Source organism: Otolemur garnettii, unplaced genomic scaffold (assembly GCF_000181295.1).
Source record: "Otolemur garnettii isolate 467f Iridium unplaced genomic scaffold, OtoGar3 scaffold00013, whole genome shotgun sequence".
Lineage (NCBI taxonomy): Eukaryota > Metazoa > Chordata > Mammalia > Primates > Galagidae > Otolemur > Otolemur garnettii.
In genome coordinates this window covers 23,217,185-23,235,533 of record NW_003852408.1, presented here as the reverse complement: position 1 = coordinate 23,235,533, position 18,349 = coordinate 23,217,185, and the positions used below count along the sequence as shown (strand labels likewise).

Genomic DNA, 18,349 nt, shown 5'->3' with positions numbered 1-18,349 from the left:
TTGGCCTCCCAGAGTGCTAGGTTTACAGGCGTGAGCCACTGTGCCCACCCCTAGAACCATCATTTATAATTCTGTGCATTAAGAAAGTTCATTTCTAATAAGGATTTTTGTGAAAAGAATATGCAATAGTTAACATATATAAAATTATATAAGTAATACAATCATATTATTGAAAACGTGGAGAATAAAGAACAGAGGGGAAGGCTCGGCGCCTGTGGCTCAAGTGGCTGGGGCGGCAGCCACTTACACCTAAGGTGGCGGGCTCGAATCCAGCCCAGGCCCGCCAAACAACAATGACGGCTGCAACCAAAAAGATAGCTGAGCATTGTGGCAGGCGCCTGTTGTCCCAGCTGCTTGGGAGGCTGAGGCAGGAGACTCGCTTGAGCCCAGGAAGATGGAGGTTGCTATGAGCTGAGATGCCAAGGCACTGTACCCAGGGGAACAGCTTCAGACTCTGTCTCAAAAAAAAAAAAAAAAAAAAGAACAGAGGGGAAAAATCCTTAATCTTATCACAGTAAAATAAATTATTGCTTTGTTAAAACATTTCCTTCCAGCATTTATTCCCATCTCTATTGTGAAAAATCATAGCCAAACTCCTAATAAAACGAATCCCAACCATATTTCTCAGTTCTGTTAAAACAGGCACTGTTGGGTAATGGGAGAGAAATCAGGAAACCTTGAGTTTAATTACACTGTGTTTTAAGAATCTCCAAATGACTCTGATCAAGTGGTTTTCCCCACCAGCGAGCTTTTCTCCGGCTCAGTAAGGGCAACAGAGCTTGCCTTGAATGCCTCTCAAGATGTAGAGATAGGAAATGGTTTATGTAACATGGAAAACCCCTGGCTAAATGGAATGTGAATATTCAGGCTAGGACACAAAACTTTAGTTTTTTTTTAAAGCACACGTAAGGGGACCTATTTAGGAAGAGCTAGGGCTGTCTGAATTCCTTGCCACCTCTTTGTCATGCTTGATATTTTTTAATGTGGGCTAGAGAGAAGTTATGTTCACAGAGAATTTCATTAGAAAATGTCTATAGAATTTGAGAAGAGGGTTTAGCTGCTTCATGTAATCTTGGAGCTCAATTCAATCTGCAGGATAGCACCAGAAAATAGATGAAATCCTGCTTTAAAAATAATTAGGATTATTAATACTCCAGAGGGCAGACAAGGAAGTACTTAAGATGACAGATTTCATTCTGTTCTGCAAAACCATTTTTTCACTCTTTTAAATGGATATTCAAGCCAGTCACGTACTTGCTATTAAGGACAGCAAGCAGATTGCACAGAACGATGTCTGGTGTTGGAAGCAGATAGGTCTGAATTGATCCTCACAATTAGGAGCATTAAGTTAAATCCTGGTGTCTGAGCCCAGACAGACAGACATTAGACTAAATGGAATATAGTTACCTAATGCCAGTGGGAGATGATCCAGATAAAATCAACCAGCTCTATTCTTGCTTTAAAATCTTCCCTTGTCCACTGAGAACTTGGGAAGGAGTGGTCTGACAAAGGAGATTTTCCTCATGTGTAACAGAAAAAGTGAATGGACCTTATAGATTCAATCAGCTACCTGTCCTCTCACAATCAAATCTAATTATTTGAATGACTACCACAACATAGCATTCTGCTTCATGGAAAGATGTCAGATGTGAATGATGGCTACATTGATGGTCCCTCTGGCTTTTAGAGCTCATTGCAAACAGACCTGGATCTCCTCCTCTATTTCATGGCTTCGTAGATCATGTTTGCTTTTTCATTTTTCTCATTCAGTGCTACTTTTTCTGCCTTTGCTTCACATTTGGTGTGTATCCTGCTGGCAGGTGCCACCAGTCTGCACTGGAACTGCCTCACTCAACTTGCTCTCTGAGCACCTCTCTTAGTTGTCAAAGCTCTGCTCCACGTGGATTAATCTGAACATTCAAACCAAAGTCCACGAGCATTCTTTCCTTCTAAATACAATTTTTATCTACTACGCACATGGCAAATATATTTATAGCCTATATTCAAAGTGTCAAGTACAAGAAGCAGAGGAGAGGATGATAATTCTGTCTGGTAGAGGGGAAGGGAAGAAACAGGAGAGGAAATAAGGTTTTAAGCTGGGTGTCAGGATTTTTCATGGTGGGTGAGGGCAAGAGGAAGCCCAGAGGTGTGAAATAGCGTGGCCTGACAAGGAAACAGGAAGGATGCGTGTGATCTTAATGAAGAGATCGGTGTGGGGAGGGACTACGATGAATGAGCTCCACAGGCAGGCAGCGACACGAGATCACAGAGGTCTTGTATGTCGGGCACAGAGAATTGCATTTACAGTGTATACGACCACAGTAAAAGCTCACCTTAACTGAATGCTTATTGTGAGCCAGACACCGTGTGAGGCACTTTCTGTGAATCACTCACTCAGGCAAAGAGCAACCCTATGACATGGGCGTGTTATTATCTCCATCCTAAAGGCACAGAAACTAAAACTAAGGTGCAAAGGCAAGAGTAGGACTTTTAAAAATATACCGACCAGAGGGGCAGGGCTTAAAGGCAGGAAGCACAATTAGGGGGCAAGTGATGCTGAGGGCCTGGGGGTGCTGTGGAGAGCACGACCTTGAGAGCTGAAATTAAGCAGCTCGTTTTTGCTGACTGCTTAGGCAGGGCAAGTGGGACAGAGGGAGGGGTCCAGGATGCCTTCCGTCTTCACAGTGGTAACTGTGCGGCCGCACCCCAAGGCAGACAGTGTGCTCAATGGGTAACATTTGGGGAGCATGATATCTAACGTGGAGCATGTGGAGTTTGAGGGGCCCCAGATAGGCTTCATTCTTTCACTTATTCAAGATACATTCCTGCTCACCTACTGTGAGCCAGGAACTCTGCTAATACACGCTGCCTGTGCAGGAGCACATCACCTTGACAGGGAAACAGACAAGCTACCAATTATACAGCTGTGATGACAATGAAAATAGTGACAACTTCCGTTTATTAAGTGTTTATCACAGTCATTTGCAAAGTGTTTTTCTTATACTATCCCAATTTGCACAATTCTTTTAGGTAAATGTGTGAATGATGAAAAGAACAAAGGCTTATTTGGCATATACTACTTGCTAGGCATAGTTCTAAACTGGACCCCTCTCCCCTACCATATAGAAAAATTTAATCAAAATGTATTAAAGGCATAAATGTAAGACCTGAAACTATGAAACTACTAGAAGAGAACATTGGGGAAACACTTTAGGATATTGGTCTGAGCAAAGATTTTTTGGAGTAAGACCTCAAAAGCACAGGCAACAAAAACAAAAATAGACAAACGGGATTACATCAAGTTAAAAAACTTCTTCATAGCAAAGGAAGCAATCAATGAAGGGAAGAGATAACCTACAGAATGGGAGATACTAATTGTAAACTATCCATCCAACAAGAGATGAATAATCAGAAAATATAAGCAACTCAATTCAATAGCAAAATAATAGTAATAACAATAATAGTAATCTGATTTTAAAATGGGCAAAAGGTCTGAATAGACAATTCTCAAAAAAAAAAAAAAAAAAAACACGAATGGCCAAAGAACATTTATATAAAAAATTCTCCACCATCACTAATCATCAGAGAAATGGAAATTAAAACCACAAGGAGATCTTATCAGAACCCAGCAAAAATGGCTATTGTGAAAAAGACAGAAAATAACAGATGCTGGTGGGTACACAGAGAAAGGGGGATGCTTATCATCTGTTGGTAACAACATAAAGTACTATAACCACTGTGAAAAACAATGTGAAGCTTCCTTAAAAATAGAACTACGTATGATCGAGCAATTCCTCTGCTTGGTATCTATCCAAAAGAGATAATATATGGAGTCGACCTATATGCCCATCAATGGATACATGGATGAAGAAAACACAGTACATATACACAATGAAATATTAGTCAGCCATAGAAAGGAATAAAATCCTGTCATCTGTAGCAACATGGTTGGAGCTGGAGGTCATTACGTTAAATAAGCTAAACACAACAAGACAAATATTGCATGGTCTCACTCAGGTAAATAATCTCATGGAGGTAGTGAGTAGAATGGTGGTTATCAGAGGCTGGGAAGTATAATGGGGAGGGGTAAGGAAAGAGAAATTGGTTAATGGGTAAAACCATACAGTTAGAAGGAGGAGGTTCTAGTGTTTGACAGCATTCTGGGGCAATTACAGTTAACAATAATTTATTGAATATTTCAAAATAGCTAAAATATTTTGAATATTCCCAACAGAAAGAAATGATGGCTACCCTGATTTAAATGGAACCCCATAAATACATACAACTATCAATTAAAAGACTAGTTTATATATGAAGTAGCCTGCACAGAAGGCTCTTTCAAGGCAGATGTTTGTCACAATTTCCTGACAGAGGTATCAGAAATGCTTCTAGTAATAACAAGCGACAGAATTATGTTACTGTTATACGTATAAGACATAGGACTGTAACAGAATCCTGAGCCTAGAGTACCACTCCAGTGAGGAGTTAGATTCCTAAACTTGCCAAATTCTACTATCTTGTTTACACAATCGTTGAACTACTGTACAAGATAGCAAACCAATTCATATATCTTGAAGGGTACCAGGTTGAAGACTAAAGTTGAGAGGTCCATTAGGCAACTGAAGCAACAGATCTCAATTTCAGTAGCAAAACTAGAGCTGGAGATAAAAGTAGGAATCAGCAGAAGAGCGCCAATAGTTAAAATCAAAGAAGGAAGAGCAATAACCCAATAAAAAGCGTATAAAATGGGAAGAAAAAAAGCAAGAGAAAGCACCTTACAGAGTCCCAATATTAAAGGTATAGGCAGAGGACAAGAAATCAGAGAAGGTGACTAAAGAAGAAGAGTCAGAAGGAGGAGGGGATTCAGAGGTGTGTCTGCAAAACCAAGGCAGGAGAATTCAAGGAGGTGTGGTCCACCTGATCAAACGCTTTGCTATAGCCCAGCAAAGTCCAGGACAATCAGTAATTGCCAAAGGCCAATAAGATTTGGCAAAATCATAATGGAGAAGGGAGAAGTTAAGACTGTGAACAGAGGCTGAAGGAATAAACTTCCATAAAAGAAGTAATGTTCTGCCACGGCTGGAAGGAGGACCGTGAGGACATGTGGACGCAGAAGTCTGTGGGTAGGTGGGCTGACAGAGCGACTTTGTAATCATTCCCTGTTTCGTCTACTAAGTGGAAGATAAAAGTACTTCCCACAGGGACTTGGACTCTTTAAGATCACAGATGCTGAAATCAAAGAATCTGATAAAAGCTACTGATGTAAATGGAAGAAAATTCCATAAGCTCCTAACATCACATCTGCCTCCCCTCGGCCCCCAGCTCCAGACTGCCTCTTCTCTTATTCTCTGCTCCAAGCAATGGCCGAACCCTCCTACCATCTACATGATTCTGTCCTCCTCACTGATTCAACTGTTAACATTCTGGCAATTCTCTTTCTCCTGGATAGTTCATATCAACACAGAAAACATTAAAACAAAAAATCAAACCTAACTTGAGCCCAAGTTAGCCCCTTTGAGTTACTCCTGACCTCTCACCTTCCCTTTGTAGCAAAACTTCTCAAAAGAGTTGTCTGTTCTTGTCTCTTATTTCTCCCTTCCTATTCTATGTTAAACCCACTCCAACCAGACCTTTGCTCCCACCACTCCATTCAGACTGCTTTCATTAGGGTCACTAATTACCTCCACATTACTAAAGCCAATGGTCAGTTCTCAGTGCTCATCTTATTTGACCTATCAGCATCTGTCACAATTCATCTGGAAACACTCTCTTCTCGTGGCTTGTCACACACCCTGGGATCCTTCTACCTCACTGCCCACTCCTCTTGGCCTCTTTTGCTGGTTCCTCCTTGTCTTTTCCCTCTCTTGAGTTGGAGCACCTCAGTGCCCAGTCTTCCTCTTCTCTATTGACTTGCATTTTTGCAGCTACTCAGCTTGCTATTTACACTTCTTGAATATCCTGCTTAGCTGTTAGCAGTTACTTTGCAAAGCTGTTTGCATATACCTGTGCTTCTCAGTCCTCCCAAAGAACTTCTGAAGATGGCGCAGTGCACTGTCTCTTGCTGTGAGACCCCACCCAAAAGTCTTCATAGCTTCTGTTAAGTTTCCATCCAGTTCCAGGGACCTAGAGACTGACCTTCACATGAATAGGAGTACTACTCTACTGTCATGAATACAGTAGATTATACAAGTGTTCTCCTTGAAAGATCACTAGGATTTCCTGCATGTATTTTTTCCCCCATTTTTATCCTCCCATAGTGTTGCAAGGTTGGAGATAAGATCTAATAAAAATTAATTAAGAGATTTTCTCTAGCAGAATTCTCCTTTAGCATCTATAGTTAATTACTAAGGTACAAAAGTAAAAACTGCAATATATATCTTTTTAAATGAAGAAATTAATAAGAGTCATAATTTTTTTTTTTTGAGACAGAGCCTCAAGCTATCCCCCTGGGTAGAGTGCCATGGCATCACAGCTCACAGCAACCTCCAACTCCTGGGCTCAAGCGAGTCTCCTGCCTCAGCCTCCCAAGTAGCTGGGACCACAGGCGCCCGCCACAACACCTCGCTATTTTTTGGTTGCAGCCATCATTGTTGTTTGGCGGCCTAGGCTGGATTCTAACCTGCCACCTTAGGTGTATGTGGCTGGTGCCTTAGCCACTTGAGCCACAGGCACTGAGCCAATAGGAGTCATAATTAAGAAGACTTTAATCTGTAAGATATAGAAGTATTAGGTAAGACCTTGGAGTTTTTATGAGAATACCTAATCAAGATTCCTTCAAATTGTTTTATCATCACTTTTTTAATCTACCTGACAACATATGAACACCCAAATTCCTATTATTGAGCAAACCCAGTTTTGGCACCTACCTTATATTTTGAAGTATCCCAGTTGTGGACAATGCGGGCCGGGATGAGAAAACTGTCATCCACATGGCAGCTGCTGCAGTAATACCACCCACTGTAATTGCACACCTTGGCTTTCCCGCTGGAAAGACCTATGGATCGCTGGCATCCTGGTCAAGGCAAAACAAAGAATCTATGATTATTGTACATTTAACACCACAGAACAAGCTTACACAACACCCAAGTTAAATGAAAGTCTGCAACAACAAAGAAGTTACAGAGAACGGAGTTGTACAGATATGTCCCCTTATTCCTTGTGTCATGATCACCGTCCTTTCACGTCCTGGCAGATTACTGTAAGTGACCAGTCTCTCTCCAATCACCCGACCTTCGATCTCCTCACTAGCCAATCAGGGACTGTATTCCCACTAGGCACTTTGCTGAGGGCTTCTCATACAGGATCTCCGTTAAACTCGCCACATTTCTATGAGGAAGATACCATCAACTCTCTCTTACAGTTGAAGAATCTAAGATTTCTGTGAGGCTAAGTAGCTCCTCTGAGTAGCTTTCTAGCCAATAAAAGACAGTGTTCAGATTTGGCTCTAAGACTGTCTGATGCTAAAATGATCCCTAAAGCTGATATGTAGCCTTCCTTTGCTTAGAAAATCAATGAAAGGAATTTAGCCTTTGATTGGCCTTTTCTCACCTCTCCAATTTTCCCACACTGCTCTCCAATTAGAATATAACGTCTATACTCCAGGCAGAGAACTCTCCACAATGTTTCCCAAATGACGCAGTGTGCCCAGTCCACCCTCTGTAAACTCTAATACATGTCATTTCTCTTTACATAGCACCCTCTTCTCTAATCTATACTTCAACACATCTTGGCCATTACTCAAAATTATTGCTTGCCTACAAGTGATTAATGCCTTTTTCAGATCCAAGGAAGTCCATGATTCTGTGAGCACTGTTCTGGCACTGTCAGGAACCTGGTAATAATCATAGCCCTGTCACAAAGAAGCCATTACTTTTCTTTAGATAGGAAGGACTACTTTCTACTGAGAAGTATAAAAATTCTATCACAATGATCCCAAAGGAAAAAATCCTGGCAGCTCCAGAATAGGTACTGAGAACACACAAATGGTATCATTATTCTGACATTTCTGTTCTACAGTTTTCATTTTAGAAATCCTCCTCCATGGCCCCCTTCATGGTTAGGTACCAAGAACTATATTGACCACAGTGATATTGACCATTGACACTAAGCTTATTTCAGGACGTGGGTAAAAATGAATTGTTCTTTCAATAATAATAATATAATGATCAGTGTTACTCCCACTTCCATTATAAGGAAGTAACATTTATTTATTAAACTGTCAATCCAAGAAGATTCTGATGCACATGAACTCCATGAATGTAAGTATCTCAAAACTCAACAGAACTTTCATTTTCATTACAAATACAATGGCATCAGAAATCAAGCAGTTTCGTGGTACATCTTCCAGAAAGAAGATTAGAACCTATTGTTTTTAAATATGGGAGTTACTGAAAGACAGTAAGTAAATATATCAGTATTATGCTTCAAGAGCGTGGTTCTGTTCCTTCCTAGAATGGATACTTCTTTACTATTAAGCAGCATAAAATCACAAGCTCCTGCCTTTCAGACTGGCTGAGGAATGAGAAATGGGTGGAAGGTGGAGAGACCCTGGCACAACCACAGGGCTGTGAATATTGGAAGGTGGCTGCTGTTCACTGCCCAGACTGCACTGCTCACTTGGCATTTAGCATGTGCCTCCTTAAATCACCCTGCCCCTTTTTTTAGATCATGCTTTTTTATGGGCTCGTCCAGCCAGAGACATGCTATAAACTCCTCAGATCTATTCTTCAATCCTCATCACTCAACACATAGCTTTACACGTAGTGGACCATAAATGTTTATGTTGAAGGGATGATAAACTAAGTACTGTATAATACTTCGTTTGTATATTCAGAGATTTTAATTTTCCATTCCTATTCTGAAATTCATCCTTTTAACCTGATCACCTGTACCTCTCAAAACAGCCTACTTTCATTCATATCCCTGTTAAAATATGCTGCCATTCTAAGAACTATATATTATTACATGAGTCATATATGAACTCTGGAACAGAACTTGAAATTCCTAGACACTGGAATATTGCTCTTTCCAAAAATTAGTAGATAGTCAAACTGACTTAACATTAAAATGACATCAAATAAAATTCAGTCTTTCCTAATGATTTAGAAGGTGATCACAATCTTGCAAAAATTCAGGATCAGCATTATAGTTTAAATTCTCATCATAGAACACAGAAAAGATTAGTTACGTTATTTTAGCCTTTTGGTTATTTGAATTTTATTTTATTTTATTTATTTGTTTTGAGACAGAGTCTCACTCTTACCCTGGCTAGAGTGCTGTAATGTCACAGGTCACAACAACTTCAAATTCCTAGGCTCAATTGATCCTCCTACCTCAGCCTCCCGAATAGCTGAGGTTATAGGTGTGCTCCACCATGCCCAGCTAGTTTTTTAATTTTTTTTTTTTTTAGTAGAGAAGGGGTCCCACTCTTGTTCAGGCTGGTCTTGAACTCCTGAGCTCAAGCAATCTACCAGCCTTGGCCTCCCAGAGTACTAGGATTACAGGTATGAGCCACCACACCTGGCTGGTTGTTTGAATTTTAGATGTAAGAAACATCAGTGTTTGTTGAATATTTAGATATTCTTTAGTAGGTAATATTAGGCTTATAATTTTAACTTTCATCTTAATCTATAATTCTGATAATTTTATTCTAATTTTCTGGATACAATGTACATGAGACAATATTAAAATATACAAATATGTATGTTAAGAAAGCATAAAGCCTAAACACAGGCCCAAAGCTCAACATGCTGTGGGTTCGGCCATATGAGCCAACTAAATGAGTTAAACATCTTTGCAAATTTGCACAGGTCTCCCAGCTTATGAAAGACGGATGAGAGAACTTGGCTAGAGCTCTTTCAGGTTTTAGTTCAGACAAAAGCAGCAGCACATAAACTCCTACCTTGGTGTCTTGGACTTATTTGGAACCATACCATCCTACCCTTGGTGCTAAAATCACCCCAGTGACCCAGAAGTAGGCTCGAATCTGTCTGGATGCTTGAGACTGCTTTGGACCATGTTGCATAGGAAGCCTGGGTGGGTCTGTTCTTGCCTAAGAGTCCTGTGAGCAGGACCAAACAAATGGCTCTAGGCCTGCTTCCTTATCACAAAATAAAGGGGCTAGCAAGCCTAAATTGAGAGATGGCTAAACTTAGTGAGCATTAGCATTTTCTGGAGATTTTTGTGATAAATGTGGATTCCCCTTCCCCTGAGATGATTTTGATTTGTACATCTGGGGTAGGGACCAGGAATTTGCCTTCCCAATGAGCAACCTCCTCCGCTCCCTCTCCCGCCCCCGCTAGGAACACGGATGGGTAAAAGCTGAGGATTGCCCCTAATTTCTGGGTAGCCCCCAAGGTCCCTCTAAGCCAGTGGTTCTCAACCTTCCTAACACCACAATGTATTTTCATTGTTCCAAAGGGGTTGCGACCCACAGGTTGAGAACTCCTGCCTAAGCTCTAAAATTCTGATTTTATTCAACAAAAGTACAGTGGGCGTGCAGAATTTTCACTGAAAAGCTCATAATTTGTCACAGGGTTTCCTTTCTAGGCTTCCAAAATCAAACATTTCATGTTCTTAGTCAATTTCTAAAAATTGGCTCTGGCTACGTAGAAACAACCTGAGTTCATTTTACCAGTGTTTTTCCACAGTATTCTTATCTCCACCGGGAGTATCGCGTTCACCTTAGACAAAATTAAAACTTTAACCCCAAATCCAATATATTTGTCTTTGAAAGAACATAGAATGATTGGGAAAGATTAGAGGCTGGTGGCCTGGTGCAGATTCATTTTCTAAAAAAAAAACACATGCCATTTATTTGAAGAAGAAAATACCGGCTTTTTCAATTAACTGCAAGATTTCCTTTACTATCATAATAGCAAATCATGGACTAAAAATGCCTGAAACAATTTCCCACAAAAATACACAGTCTGGGATTTTACTTTATCATTATGAGGTTTTCAGTGGGGGAAAAAATGTGTTTTCTTAATAATGACTGTTACAAAAACACATTTTTTTGGAGGGTGCCAAAGCTGGACCCTGAAAAGCGACATTATGGGGAGAAAAATAGCGCTGCAAAGTAGAGACTAAAAACAATGAATTGAAATAGCTAATTAGAGCTTATTTACATATTATATTTTTATGTACTTTCAAACAGACTTTTCAACAACTTTTCTAAATTAAAGGGCATTTGTAGTACGGAACACTCCACATGTTGGATCAAAGAAAATACATTCTTCCCAGTCTCTTTTTGAAACTTTTCAGAGTGTATTCAATTCACAAGAACAAAAAACTATCTCACAAGAGAACCCACTGGCCTTTTTTTTTTTTTTTATTGCTTCCCACCCCACTTCAAATCTTTAATGAACACATGCTCTGAAGAGCTTAGCTTCCCCTCTGATACACTTTTAGAAACAAATGTCACCATTTAACCAAAATCCTATTTGCTGCATGTACAGTCCATTTCCCAAATGGCCTTTCACTAAATACACCCCAAAGAATCTGTTGCTGAGGGCTGAAGCAGAATTTTGGCATAATTCTCCACAAAAGCACAATCTTGCTTCTAACAAGTGTATCTAGTGAGCTCAGTTGGCTGCAGTAGGGTGTTACTGAAGCTGAGATCTTGAGGAGCAGCCAACCATCTTCTTTCTAGTTCATGGCCACCAACTTCAGCCTTCCTTTCCCTGAACAGCAGTTGGAAAATGTGTGGGAATAAGAAGGAAAAAACAAGAGCTGTGGGTGGATCCAGGTGACTGACTCTCTCCCCTTAGGGAAGGAACTCATAGAATGCGAAGTGAGCGTCTGTCTAATGTGGTAAGGTACGGTAAGTCCAGTGGTATGGATTTGGAAGGTAGAAGTGCTCTAGAAAAGTACAAGTGCAAACAAAACGAAAGAAGAGAAGGTGCCTTAGGGAAAAAAGGAAAAGCAATAGAGCAAGAGAATAAATTTTCATTTGCTCTGTAAAAACAGAAAGAAAAACTCTTAGTGAGTTTCACAGCCTCTTTTACTGTATGCATGGGGTAGGGGGAGAGGCCCATAAGAATGAGGAAGGGGACTTCCCTGTCCCACCCTCCTTGTTTCCCTCCAGAGTCTTAGCCTTGCATGATGAGCTACAGTAAGCAGTACGTATGTAAAGTGTTGCTTGAAGGTCTGGTCTTTGATCATATGCTCTTAAGACCAGATTTTCCAAAATGAAGGAAAAGAGAAATGGCGGGGGTTCAAGGAATTCTTACTTTATAAGAATTAAGGGGAAAAGTCATAAAGAACTTAGCTTTCATAGCTTACAGTCTATAACCACTGGCTCATTAAGCAGTTAACTGTTCAACCTGTAATTTTAAAATAAAGTGTCACATTTGGTATGTAATTCAAAGTCTTGCCTGGGACACTTGCCTAGCACAAAGCTAGGTGCAATGTTTAAACAGAGGATCGAGCAATTTTTGCAATGTTGCTTTGGTATCCATTAAAGGAAGTAGAGGCAAAGCAAACTTGGGCACCAGACTTGCGTCCACCACTGCTGGAGGGGACAGAGCTGAGATGTGGGGCTGATCACTTCTGTGGTTTGAGGCTAACATGGCGGAGCTGAGGCTAGGGAATTCTACATAACTGGAATGGAAAAGGGGCAAAGGCTGAGGGACACTGAGAAACACCTCCTTGGAAATCAGTGGTCCAAGGTGCGGAGTCAAAAAGTAGGAGTCACAGAATCAGTTAAGACATTAAGCATTTGGATGGAGAATCAGGCACATGCCACTGAGTGTGCAATTTTGTCTGTTACAAGACAAACAGTATCCAGAAGCATCTCAAACGGAACTAAAGGAACAAAAGGGGAAATCCAGAACCATCAATCGTGTACCACCTGTGGCTGCTAATGCGGACAGTATAGCATGCTGCTCTGAAGCCCTTTGTGGAGTTTAGGGACCCACTTTGAGCTGTAGCACTTCAAAAATCGTTTTCTCCATAAGGTTTTAAGTCCCTTGATAATGAATTCTCTTCCCAGGGATGCAAACTTCAATGGCTAGGAGAGAACACACATGCTCAATACAATCCTGAAGTGCACGGACTGGTTGTTTCCAAAGCTATGCTGAAATTCAATCCTGTTCATCACAAGAGAATTTTTTCCTGATGGGCTTCATTTTATGTTCATCTACAAATTTGCTAGGAGTGAAAGACTGTATATGAAAAACCATCATTCCTTGTTGGCCGAAACTGTGACTCGTGACGTTCTGCTGCACAGTCTGAGGGCGGCGCATGTTAAACAGCACAAATAATACCTGGAAGAAAACCATTCCCACGGGGGCTTACGCACATTTAGGCTAACTTAAGCTGGCACTTGCAGAATGGACTGCAGCTGTGGTGAGGACAGCTATGTCCTTAAGAATCTAACGTAAGTATATTACTCCTCTGGGACAAAATGGATGCACCTAACCAAAGAAATGTCCTTTCAACACACCAATGTGGCAAATACAATGCTTCTAAAGTATGAGCACTGTGCCTGGACACAGTCAGTGTTTGATATATATTATATCTAAAGAGGCAGAGACAGATGAGAAAGAGATTGAGAGCAAGGTATAGCGGCTGTCCAAGACAGACCGCATCTATGAAGTATAATCACATATTATTTTATTATACTTACAGGACTAAGACAACCAAAGAAATATTACCAACTCAGATTAGAAGCTCCAAACTAATTTAATTGGTTTAAAATTTAAAGGTATCCTAAAAGTTGTCGGGCAAGTTTCTTGTTTTTTTGGTATTTTTGCACTGAGTATTTAAATAGCTAAGGCTAAGCCAGCTTTGACAGGGAGGGCCTATGCTGTATTAACAGTGCTGAAGGCTCTAGGTTTAGGTAAGAAATGAAGTAAAATCACATGTCAAGTAATTACTGCTGATTGAGAATATAAACGTGTTAAAGTCTACAATGTTTATTTAATCTCATGGAATGTTGTTATTAAGATTATAAATTATGTGAAATAAATTAATAAATACCAAGTAGATTCCAACTCAAATTGAGAAGTGTCAAGATTTATTGGTTTTTCAGGTAACAATGACTGAGGACCTAAAGTCAATATTTAGCTAAATTTATCTTGAAAGGTAATAAATCTTGATTTTTGCTAAGGCATGTAAGTAAACATGTGCACCATTTGAAAGATTCTGACTGCTTTTCTGTCTACTGAATATCTACCTTGAGTTGTAAATACAATGATAACACAGATTTTCACTCCCAAAGACATGATTTGATTGTGGGGTTACTTCTAGTTTTTCTTATGATAAAATGTTTTAATAGCATATTAGTGTAAGACGAGGAAAGTTTAATAGTGAGATAATAAAATTTCAGCTTCTAGTATATTTGAATCAGTCTAAATTTAGTATTTTTTAATCTTGTCTTCTTCTTTATAGTCTGTGACTAGATGTTTTCATTTACTTCTGTATCTGTTCTTTCTTTTCTCAAAGACTTTCAAGAAAATGGTAAGCAACATAAAAATATTGCTTTTTTATAATGCTAAAATACTAAATAAGAAATAACCAAGTGTGGCTCGGTGCCTATAGCTCAACCGGCTAAGGCGCCAGCCACGTACACCTAAGGTGGCAGGTTCGAATCCCCAGCCCAGACCCTCCAAACAACAATGACGGCTGCAACCAAAAAATAGCCGGGCGTTGTGGCAGGCGCCTGTGGTCCCAGCTACTTGGGAGGCAGAGGCAGGAGACTCGCTTGAGCCCAGGAGTTGGAGGTTGCTGTGAGCTGTAATGCCACGGCACTCTACCCAGGGGGATAGCTTGAGGCTCTGTCTCAAAAAAAAAAAAAAAAAAGAAATAACCAAGTGGATGAACACACACTTATACTGTGTATGTATTGCAACCTTAGTATAGTGCTGATAAGCACCTTAGTACCTATAAGCACTGTTATAAGTACTTATACATACATACATATGTGTGTATGTGTATATTCATTCAATCCTCGTATCAATTCTGTAAGGTAGGTATTATCCCCATTTTATAGATGAAGAAACTGAGGCAGAAGATGATAATGTAATTCTGTCCAAGGTTGTACAGCTGCTAAAAAGGCGAGGCCTAACATTAATGAAAGTGGTTGATGTAGCACTTTACGAACAAAACCTTTTCAGCTATAAAGGTGAATTTTCACGTAGCTATCGCCTTGTAAAAGATACTATAAAAACTGTCCCCTGCAGATGATAAAATGACAAGGACAGAAAATATGAATCAATTTATACAAAAGAACATAATTTAGCTCATCAGTGAATTTAGTCTGGAGCCTCACAAGCATTACCATCACCTCAAACATGGAGCGTGGGGGAGGCAAGAATTCAAATCTCTGAGGGGGAAAGCAGAAGATCAGAGAGGAGCAAAGGAGGAAGCAATCCTACTACATGTGGAGATGGACGAAGGCGGTGTAGACATAGGGGCATTTGAACTGGGCCTTGAAGAAGAAAAGAGATTTGGGAAGGGGAACATTTCTAAAGGCTGAAGTCAGAAAAATGGGAGCATGTTTGGAAAACATCATATGTTCTAGTTGTCTGAGGAGCATTGTAAGTCGAGGGGGATGGGCAAAAGACTAAAGCTAGAACGCAAGAATCCTGAATGCTCAGGGTGTGGAGTCCTTATTAATCAGTAAGACACAGAACAGCTAGAGGTGTTTGAAGCAGAATAGCAATGTGAACTTTGAAAAGATTAATTAGCAAGAAAAAAAACTGGAAGGGGAGAGGACCAGTTGCTAAGTTAGTGCACCAGTCCAAGCCTAATTAGGCGGTAGGCTTGGAAACAGGAAGGAAGAAAGAGGGGAGATAGTACAGGGACAAAACGCAAATGATTTGGCAACTGACTGATGTGTAGGGCATGGGAAGAGAACCCTCAAAGGTGCTCATGCTGCTTTGAGCCTGTGACCATTATGTAAGAAATCCATCAACTAGGAGTTGGTGGTTTCAGAAAGAAAATACTGTTTGCTTGGGGCATTGACTCCGAAAAATAGAGTTCAAAAACGTTGAGCCGCCAGATCAACTGATGCCTAAAGCTCAGCTGATTGAGAATAAATTCCTTTTTATTGTAGAAACCAGTTTGAATCGGATAGTCTGTTACTTGTTATTAAAAGTATCTGACATATTTGATATTAAATGATGGTTGGTGAGGATTCTATTTCCATAAGCTGCTATTTTTACCTAAATCTATTCAGATGCAGAAGTTTATAGATTATAAAATCATATGTATTTCAACAGGACATGTAGTACTGTATAAAGATGTGAGGGAAAACTGAGTAAAGAAAAGATGACATAGTTAGTAGTCCTTATTTCTGGATAGTGCAGTGGTTCTCAATGTGGGGAGATTTGGGTCCCAACAGGGGCCATGTGTAATGTCTGTAGACAAAGGGGTGGCCAGGGGCAGCTACTGGCATCTAGTGGATAGGGGACAGGGACGCTGCTGAACATCTTACAATGCACAGGCTAGCCCTCCACAATAAAGAATTATTTGGCCAAAGTATTAATACTGCCACTATTGGAAAAACCCTAAGACAATAGAAAGAGGGCAAAATAAAAGATGAGTATACTGATTCTACTTGATCACTTTTCTCTGCCAGCAATGGATATAACATCTATTATGGAGAGAAGGAAAAGCCCTTTACCAGTTCTACTTTTGTACTTAAAGAAAATAGTTCATGCTGTTTGGATAGTTTAGGGTAATGTCATGAAAGACAGGGCTTGTCTATACTGTACCACGATCTACTAGACTGCCTGCTCGCAACTTCTATGCCAAGCTCAGGCTCTTTTCTTCACAAATTACTTCTTGTGGTTAAACATTTGCCCACCAAGAATTCTTATTTGAAAAACAAGTGCAGAAACAGAAAGGGCTCAGCTAAGCCGATTATTTCAAATACAAAAGCTGCTAGTGCTGTAATGCTTTAATGCTCCTTGTCACAGGTAACCTCCCTCTCTCTGCCGTATTAGTTCTATCTTCAACACAGGGTACCAGGGCTTCTTCTATGTTCTCTTGCAATCCCAGAGAAGGAAGGGAGGTCCAGCTCACCATCCTTAAAACAAAGTGAATGCTGTACTGGGCTACTTGGAACTTACATGTGGAGAGAGCTTTGGGGAAGATATTTTATTAAAATAGATTATTTTACTGGAATAATTAAGAACCAGTGCCAAGCCACATTAGAAGCTAAAACAAAAGAAAAAAAATCAGTAATGATTTTCAAAGAGTCTCATCTCTTTGAACTTTACAGTAATCATCCCTATCTCTATTTAAACTTGTATAGTTTGTTCATCATGTATTTTTTGCATTACTTTGATTTAAAAAATATTACATTAAAATATGAAGCTTGCTTACTGAGGGGTTTTGGCACCCTTAAAATCTGTGCTCAAAGTAAGGGCCTCACTTAGCTTATTCTCGTCCAAGTCCTGCTCTGACCACTTTTGCCTCCCGGAGAATCCAATGTGTGCCCCAGTTGTGTTCTTTTTACAGGGATTCCTCTGGTATTTAACATAATATTACACCACAGCTAACTCTCTGTGATCCACAGTAACAGTTCTACTATGATTGCTTCAAAAAGTCAATAACCTCTTATTGGCTTAGAAATGCAGGTTATCGTTTTGGTTTACCTGGAAAACCGCCTGTCTTTCCTTCCTCTGGCTCTGAAATTTACGCTTTCTCCCTGTTTGGATTTAGAAGTCTCTTCATCCAGGCTGCAGCTTCTCTCGCAGGCAGGGTCCCCCGAGGCTCCCCTCTGACTTCTCTTCACATCCCTGCCCATTCTTAATGCCCGCTTCTCCTGCCTTACACTTTTATAAGAGTCTCATCTCTTTGAACTTTACAACATCTTAAAACCAAACGTGTCCTCTTCTTTGCTAAAACCTCCAAAAACATCCTGACAGCATTTCTTAGAGTAATTCTACTTGAGCTATTTTAGTAATGACAACAATTTGACAAAATTAAAGTCATGAAAGTGGATCCAAGTAGTACTAGGAACAGTCTCAAAGTGAAAAAGATTACTTTCATCAGCTTCCTTTAAATCCATGCTTGAATGTCTTCATTTTTCACCCCAAACCAAATTTTGTATGTTCTATAAGATTTAGTGTCTTCCTCGGTCTACTTTCTTCCTTGATTCTTTTCCCTCGTGCCTTCTTTTCAAGCTCTGTGTCTCTCTAGAAACACAAGTTCGTGACCACCTCCAAAGGTAATCTTCTAAACGTACGTTCAGAATTTGCAGACAGGCTGCTTATATCAGGCTATTTAGACCCAGTACTCAAGACTGAGGTAGGGCTCGGCGCCTATAGCTCAACCGGCTAAGGCGCCAGCCACGTACACCCAAGGTGGCGGGTTCGAATCCCCAGCCCGGGCCCGCCAA

At 40.2% G+C, this 18,349-nt stretch overlaps 1 protein-coding gene across 1 annotated transcript in view; it reads right to left on the bottom strand.

Moving 5' to 3' along the window:
- Positions 1–18,349, bottom strand: part of PLEKHM3 (pleckstrin homology domain containing M3) — a 176,115-nt gene that overhangs the window by 96,770 nt on the left and 60,996 nt on the right. The window contains exon 4 of the mRNA XM_003784992.2: positions 6,867–7,012. Within this exon, the coding sequence (XP_003785040.1) occupies positions 6,867–7,012 (146 nt within the window). The remainder of the gene's footprint in view (positions 1–6,866; positions 7,013–18,349) is intronic.